The following is an 8886-nucleotide window of genomic DNA, read 5'->3' as shown; positions in this document are numbered from 1 at the left end:
CTCATTTCATTAAACTTTTAAATGTCAAAATTTATATTCCTCTTAAAACTATTAATGATGGACCTTTAATGAATCATTTATGTGTTCTAATTTATTCTAACATTCAATCATAAATGGCGACACAGTATAGTAATGATTTGTAAAGAACAAAATGAAACATTTTCACTGAAAGGATGATGTAACAGACAATAATGTCAATTAACAATTGTAGCTGTCATCCGCAACAAATGAACTACAAATTTAATTTAACTATCATCATTGTACACTTTTTTTTAACATAGTTTACCTTATTTTTACAAATTTATTTTTATTTTATGAAATAATTGGCAATTTAATTAACACCTTGAGCGATAAGGTTTAAAAAAAAAATGAATGACCCTTTTTCGAACAGAACAGTCTCCGCGATTGACCGACTGAAACGAATTGTAGAAAATGTAAGATGCACATCAATTATCATTACGTACTTACAAACAATCATCCGAGCAAACATATATGATGTGAGTAAATCTCTTTGTTGAAAATTTTTTAAATTATATAATAATAATTTCAAATCACTGAAATGAGTTAATGAACAGAATCATCAAGTGAAAGCGTTGACTGGAATCAAACAAAGTACGGACTTCAAAACAAATAGATTCTTACTAGCATTACTAGTTTCTAGCAATCTAGGTACAGATGTCATTTTTCGCCGTTTGCAACGTAGATCATTTTTATCTCGGGATCTATTCTAAGCGTGACTAAAATAAAACAGTTGAACGGTTTATCTATCAAATTAAAAGTATTTTCACAGAAGCTTTTTTTAATGGAACTGGGATCTCATCTACTGCAAGCATGCTTGTAATTTTTCAATCCATTCTTGCGCGTGTGTAGAGGTACCCGCGCAGAAATTGAATGTACGTCTGCTCGTTCGTAACTGGAAATAGAATTTAAAAATCACTATGTTAGGCCTTGTCCAGATGGCGCGATATGACTCGCTTGTAATAAGTCGCGTGCTCTCCAACTACAAGTGAGCTCATTGAGCCGCCCACATTCAATAGCGACGAGTCAACTCTCGCTTGCAGGCGACCTCATTGAGCTGTCCGCATACACTCGCGGTGAGACACGCGTCATCTGGACAAGCTCTTAGATACATATTTTAAATGAACATTAAATTAAGCATTATAAAAAACAAACCCTTCAATAATATGAAGTAAAATTTTTATTTTTCATTCTAATTCGAAGTAGTAGTGTAGTCAAATGTACACTGGTACAACCCCATCACAAACACTCGAGTTCGTTATGTGACATGTTACTGATTGATCCCACGTCACTCTGTAATAAAAATACAAGAAGGAACCGAGTGGAATGGCATGACTTTGAAATTGCCCAACGTCCGGATGCTAAAACACGATGGGGTGAAGTAAAGTGGAACTTACGTCAAAGAATGATTTGCTATCTGTTTTTTTGGGAGGTCCTGGTGCTGGGAGTGCAGGCGCTACAGAAACAACTTCCGCCAGATCTAAAACAAGGTAAGAATATTCGGGAAACATTAGTTTATTAATGAAAACTAATATCTTACTACTATAATATCTATGGTATGTCGTAAGAAACAAATCAGTCAGTTGTTTGAGAGAATGAGTTGTAGATCCATACATATTTAAGAAAAGACAAAACTTAAAGCATTGAAGGCTACAAACTCATCTTTAGAACCATCTATTGAAACCATTTGTAGCGCGAAGACTTTACGAAACAAAGATCAGATCAATTAACAAAAATAATTAATTATGTCAATTTCGTGAACTAAATAATAAAAATACATTCATATTATGAATATCCAGAAATGCCATAACAAGGTCTATATGTTTCTCACCTATATGTCCTTTACAATGAGAGTCCTCCACGGCGTCATAATATCGAAGCTGATGCTTAATAGAATCCAGCACAAACCATCTAAAACAAAAGAAGAAAATATTATAATAAATTATGATTAGATTGTTCAGAATACTGATGTGTAAGTGTAAATAATCAACCAACCAGCGGCCGCAACTTAACCAGATTGCTCTTATAGCAAAAATGATTGATTCATTCACCATCGGTACTACAACGCAATAAGTCATGAAATGTCTATCCTCTGTCTCCCTTAAGTTTGCTCTATCACCTCGGACTCAGGACTGCTGTATCGCTTTCAACACAGTATATTTTTTTCTCCTAATTAATCTTCGGATCAATTATTTGGCGACATTCATATTATTGTTGATTATTTCTGAATGACTTCAATTAATTATTAGCTGCCTTTCGACTCTGGAAAGCTGCTGTTTAATATTGTAACAATAAATTAATTCACACTGACATTAGATGTACTAGCAGCGCCGCGGAATGTCTACTTCGTTCGACGGAAAGTGAGACAATTTTGTTTTTATGATTTTATTTTTATGGCATAATTATATTATGAGGGCTTTAGAAACAACAAAAAGAAGTTTCCATTTTTGAAAAATGTTGGGAATTCAATAAATATGTCTTATTTCTTTATTATAGGCATAATTCATAAAAACACATTATAAAATGTTATATATTATTAGTATACATACAACATTTTAAAATACTTTTTTCAGAAATTATACCTACATATAAGACATTTTATGAAAACGGAAATAGCCATTTTTGTTTCTAATCTCCTCATATATGCAGTTCGAATACTGGTTTTAAGCAATGCATAAAATTACATTGTCGAAATTGGCAACTTTGTAAAAGTGAGATAAAGAAATGTGTTATTGTTATTCTTAGAACGTCTTAGGTAATGCCAATTTAACGTCAACATCTCTGCATTTGGTCATTACACTTTACTATTTTTCCCTTCAGTGCATCTATTCTATACACAAGGCTGCTATCGGTGGGTATCGACGGTAGTTTATTATATTCATGTATTGGGGTATTATAATTGTTAGAATAAGTTGGCCGTCGTAAATTGTCAAAACTGTCTATCTCGCTGTAAAAGTTAACAAAACCAAGAGAGGTGCTGTTAAAACATAGCACTTTTTGACAGTTACGACGGTTAACTTATTGTAACAATTAACCGCCTCAATACATAATATGATAAACTACCCCCGATAGCAGCCTTGTGTATAGAATAGATGTGCCGGTCTGTTGAAGAAGAGCTTCTTTGATGGTTGTGTGTCCTTGAAGTATGTTATGCTCAAAGCAATCAGCCCACTGTCACGCGATGGTGGGGACATAATTGAACAATGCGTATAGTTGGTGGTTGTACCTTCCACACCTTGAGCCATCTTTCTGCCATATGTCTCTGAAGTCCTATTTAACCCTTTTACTCCCAATCGGCCGATATTTCGGCCCACCATACCTATGCGAAAACTCCATCTGGGCCGATCCATCGGCCGAAAGTTTGGATCCAAATTTACGATTTATTCCAATTTTTTTCCCGTCATATTTCGTCTCATGTAGACATAGCATTATATTCGGTCTGTGTTAGGTGTGACTAATATTTATTTTAGTATGGCACTTGTTTATAATTATGTCATACCCTAATAACTCACAAGTCATAATTGCTCTTGCTGTCGAACTCGAAACCAAAGAGGGTCATAAAAATAATAAAACAATATTTTTATGACACATTTTAAGTTCTGAGATTTCTTTTAGTTGTTTTATGATTCATATATCACATAATTATGAATTTTGTAATTTTTATGAACTCTAATGAGCGAACAATGAATGCCCACTGTTTTTTTGGTAGGATGGTGAAAAAATACATGAATAAATATTATTATAATAGATTTAATGCTTTGAAACTTATTTTTTGAAATTACTTCATTCCCATAACAGTTAGTCCTCGATACTGTATCGAATTCTCGTGCGATTTCGTGAATTGAATAATATTCTTGAATACCTTGACTTTACTTTATAAAAATTCTATTTCATAGAGAAATAATAATAAGTTTATTTTTTTTTCTGTTACTAGATAAGAATAGATTATACTATAAAATTTGATATATCAATTCTAAATAAAAAAATGTTGTCACACTTGTTTTGCAGTTCAAACATAGTTTTATCCGTTCATTTCTAAATAAATATTGATACATTATTTTTTTCTTTTGTTTTATTGATGTAAACTATCAATATTATTACTTATTATTGCTTTATACACCATTGAGAACACACAAAAAAAGTTTCAAATTTTTAAAACATGTGTAGAATTATTTATTTAAAAAAAACTAAATCGACGATTTTTTGGCAAAAAACGCTTGGGAGTTTTCGCATATGCTAGGCTAAATCAGCTGGGAGTAAAAAGGTTAAATGTCATTGAGAGTATGATTGATTTTTTAATATACTATAATATACCTTTGCTTCCATCCTTTGAGTAAGTTTCCTCTTTTATACAGGTAACCTTCGTGTGTTTTATTCTCAGCGACATTTGAGCTGAACTGGTCATAATATTGCTGGGATGATGTTTGAAGAGTTGCCACACCTGGAAAAACGTCATATCAGTAAATATATAGTTTTTTTTAATAGAATACAATATTTATTTTCACTGACAACAAGCATTTGAGAATTTTTAAGTCAATCAAAGATCAAAATAAGACTTGACAGTTTGATAAGCGTAATTAAAAAAATGTTCAGTTCATTAAACGATGATTGCGAGATTGGGCCTTCTGTAGTCTGTTTATTTAATTAAGGCCATGCATTAGTTGAGGCACGGTCTAAAAAGATCGTTGCTAGGCGATGTGCGGATTGCGGGTCGCGGGTGCAAAAGATGCCTGTCAAACGAAATATTATTTCTCATATAAATCCAACATATGTCCATTTTATGTTCTGTTTATTATTCTATTAGTAACAATAATAATATATTCATTGACATGTTTTCTTTTTAAAGTAAATGGGTAACGTTTTTAGTCATCTTTACACGATTTTAGAATTAATTGGTCCGTCGCCATCACGCAGCAAAGTGACGTATGTCTGACTCGACGTTCTCTCAAGGAATGCGAAGCGAGTACAAAATTTCGTCGCGCGTACAGTTGAAAATTATTTGGCGTTTCACTGATGCGTCACCTTAATACCTCTATGGTAGTCTGCCTATCAAATTTACTGAAATATGTTTCAGTTTGTCAAAAGTGCAACTTTTCTCACAATTTCCAAAATCTCAAAATCCAAATGTTGTTTATACAGTGTGTGGTTGGACCTAATCAGTTGTGCAATTAACCAACATCCATTTCTCTCACAAAGAAACATCTACATATTAATACAAGCTCCACCCTGTGGACGCCCATATACTTGCTTTTCCCTCCACCACCCGCCATGTCTCCACACCCGTTATGCAGGCGTATACTGTGGCGTAACGAACGATAGGCGCTCTTCAAAATTGTGCCGAAAGTGTCCCAGGAGCAACTTCCCAAGACCTTGGTTGGCGTGCACTAGAGTGTGTGTGATCCCTACTTCCATATCGTCTCTGTTCTGGCAGAACACACTAACTGGAGAATACTAGTTTTGAGTAATTTGACTTTGAAGTTGTTAAAATGTTTGAAATGGTCTATCATGTGAGTTTATTAAGTAATCGTAAAAAGGATGACTTTAAAATAAAGACTGTTTATTTATTAAGAGGGTTTCCAGACGGTAAAGTTTGAAATAAGGAACATTTTGGTATAACTAACTCAATATGTCGTTTTTTCGAATTAGTGTCTTCTGCCAGAACAGTGACGATATAATATATTACGGTCAATTCTCGATGAGAAAAGACCTTCTCGCTCGCCGTAAAATGCCGCAAACTTTTTATATATATACTTTATGCCCATATACTTCACTCTTCAACATATTTGTATTTAGATGTTGTATATTCAGAGCTGTAAACAGAACTAGAACCAAACCTGCACGGTTTTTTTGGAACCAGAACCACATTTTTAGGGTTCTAATATTTCCACTTGTTTTTAAAATAGTATTACAAAGTAAAAGTTAAAGATTTGTCTAGTATTTAATAGTTGTTTTATTTCTATTACTACCTCCTCCTGGGGACATTGGGCCTCATAGCGTATTGTAGTGCTAAAAATAATGTATATAAATGATGTCCAAGAGCTTGCTAGATCAATAAGATGACCAAGTTCAGAGGTGAGTGAAGACAGCGAGGAGCGGCCTTCATCCAGTAGTGGATCGAGAGTGACTGAGATATGTATATAATATTTACAAATAAAAATTCAAACAACCATCTACCTACGCTTACATAAATTAAATAAAAAATCAAGTCTAAAAATTAGTACGGCAAATTAACAGAGGACTTACTAGAATTAACTGAGGGAGTGTCCTGATGGTGGTGGTGATGATGCATGGAGGACTGTTGGTCGGCAGAGGTCCCCGAAGACATCATCCCTCCCCCTCCTTCGCCCGAGACACCCCCTCCGCCCGTCGAGCAGTTGCCGCTGCCAACGCTCACCACTTTGTATTTGGTGCAGTGGGCAGGGACGGCATCCGCGCAACGCTCATGGCACAGGTACCCGCAGTCCATGCAACGGACTCCGGTCTATAAAGATATAATAATGGTAATTACATATTTAATACTATATGCTAGAAGATCTCAATGAACTTCTTTAATATAATAAACGCCCATGGTTAATATTCAAAGAAGGTTCGAAAAAAATATTCTGGCATGATGAAAGATTGGGGCTAAAACCTCTAGTTTATAGCTAGTCTATTTTCTTTCTCTCGCTGCCTGTTGTTTGCTATTTTTGGTGATTGTTCATATAATGATGGTTCGCAATCCATTCAGAAAAACGTAGTTTTAATATTCAGAAAATACATACCTAATTTATAAAAACTTCAGAAACATATTGTCTAGAAAAAAAGTTGGACAGAGCGACACGAACTCACATCGTTCACTTTCCACGTGAGTGCTCTAGCCTTTAAGCCAGGGTTAGTCAACCTTTTTATACCTGCCGCCCACTTTGTATCTGTTAGGTTAGTAGTAAAATTTTCTAACCGCCCACTGGTTCCACAGTAATGGTGATTTATAAAGTAGGGGAGTAACTTTACAGAGCTACAGCAAGATAAGTTAAAGCATATAATAATAATTACTTACTAATTACTTCATGTCAGATTTTCGCTAAGTTTGGCAGAATAAATCTTTATAGTTCAATGTACTGTGGTTAATCTATCTCTTTATTTATACTTTGCATACATAGAAGCATGAAGTCTGATGAAATTACATTTAATTAATTAAATTATTAATGTATGTATATTTTAAAACCCCTACCGCACACCATGAAAGCTGGAACGCCCACTAGTGGGCGGTAGGGATCAGGTTGACTACCCCTGTTTTAAGCAATCAATCTGTATGATTCATGCAAATGATTTACAATATCTACATTTATTTGAAATACTTCATCACTTAAAAGGTACAACAAAATAGTTGATTAAGATCTGTACCTTAACAGGCCCCCAGAGCAACTGTTTGCAGTGGTCACAGTAGGTGAAGGTGGTATTATGAGCGGAAGCAAATCGGTGAGGATGCGCCATGGGGGATGATCCTCCGCCCTGACCCATCGTTCCTCCACCGCTCACCCCCACTCCTGCAGTCCCTGAGCCACCCGCCGAAGACAGCTGGTTGTTGGCATTTGAAGAAGACCCCCCCGGTTGCGGTTGGGCAGCCTGGCGTGCTTTCATCAAGATATCTAACGTGGAGCGTTTGTGTGCTGCTCGGCCATGTGAACGGACCATCGCAGAGCTGAATGATGCATTTCGCTGGAAAAATACATTTACGATAATAATATAGATATAACAGTAATATGTCACATGTACCAATGTTTCTCAGTCCGCTTATAATGTCGTTGGTCAATTTCAATTTTCAATTTTTTTCAATTTTAATTTATTTTTACATATTGTGGACATTACAAATTATAAGTTTAAGACGTTCACAACATGACATTTAGAAACAAAGAAATATTATTAAAACAGTATTATGTAATACTGTAATTATGCAATATTAAGTTATTCTACAGTATAAATGTGTAAATACAAAAAATATGAAGTATATAGGTACAAGGAAGTACACCGGATGAGTTAAGCAGACCCTATTTTAAGAATTTATAAAATAACGTCCACCTATACTCATTCTCACATAGATGGAATATATCAACATCCGAAGCAATTTGGTTGAACAGAGTTATTGCCCTCCCAATTGGCATCATCAATGGCAGGTTAGTTCTGCTCCTCGGGAGAACAAACAACTGATGCTCCCGATTTCTAATATAGTTATCAGGGACACACAAGTCAATATTACCAAGAATGGCAGAGTTCTCATTCACACCACGTATTAGTCGAAAAAAATACGTGGCCAAATATTGATATCTTCTAGCACTTAAACTACAGTATGTAAGCATACCTAAGAGAAAGTCAGTTGGATAAAGCCACGGATAGTATCCATATAACCTCAAATAAAGGAGTCTCAAAAATTTCTTTTGAACTCGCTCCACCATAAGGTCATATTTCAACTGATGCGGGACCCAAACAATCGACCCACTCTCAAGCCGGCTTCTCACTAAGGAATTATAAAGAATTTTTAATACAGTAACATCCGAAAAGACCCGGGAAGTACGCAAGACGAAGCCCAACATTTGTAGCGCCTTTTTACAAATGATAGCTATATGACCACTAAATGACAGCTTACTGTCAAACGTAATGCCAAGATCCCTTACAGATGGTATTCGCGAAAGAACTCTGCCATGCATCGAATATTGGAAAAATAATACTCGCGAGGCTCTGGTAAATGATAAAATATTGCATTTTTCAATATTGAAGTCCAGTTTGTTACGCCTGCCCCAATCTAATATATTGTCTATATCAAGTTGGAGTTGACGACAATCGTCCAAGGTGACAACTTCCATGAAGAGTTTCAGGTCATCAGCGAACAAC

At 35.2% G+C, this 8886-nt stretch overlaps 1 protein-coding gene across 1 annotated transcript in view; it reads right to left on the bottom strand.

Moving 5' to 3' along the window:
- Positions 1-314: 314 nt before the first annotated feature.
- The window catches only part of Sbf (SET domain binding factor), a 132487-nt gene continuing 123915 nt past the window's right edge, over positions 315-8886 (bottom strand). The window contains exons 35-40 of the mRNA XM_085961259.1: positions 7402-7716; positions 6262-6499; positions 4333-4459; positions 1850-1929; positions 1416-1498; positions 315-913 (exon numbers count right to left, since the gene is read on the bottom strand). Coding sequence (XP_085817385.1) covers positions 821-913; positions 1416-1498; positions 1850-1929; positions 4333-4459; positions 6262-6499; positions 7402-7716 — 936 coding nt within the window. The 3' untranslated portion in view covers positions 315-820. The remainder of the gene's footprint in view (positions 914-1415; positions 1499-1849; positions 1930-4332; positions 4460-6261; positions 6500-7401; positions 7717-8886) is intronic.

Source organism: Rhyacophila brunnea, unplaced genomic scaffold, assembly GCF_057557595.1.
Source record: "Rhyacophila brunnea isolate RB1 unplaced genomic scaffold, BYU_Rbru_1.0 scaffold_12, whole genome shotgun sequence".
Classification (NCBI taxonomy): Eukaryota; Metazoa; Arthropoda; class Insecta; order Trichoptera; family Rhyacophilidae; genus Rhyacophila; species Rhyacophila brunnea.
This window is presented reverse-complemented; position numbering and strand designations above follow the sequence as displayed.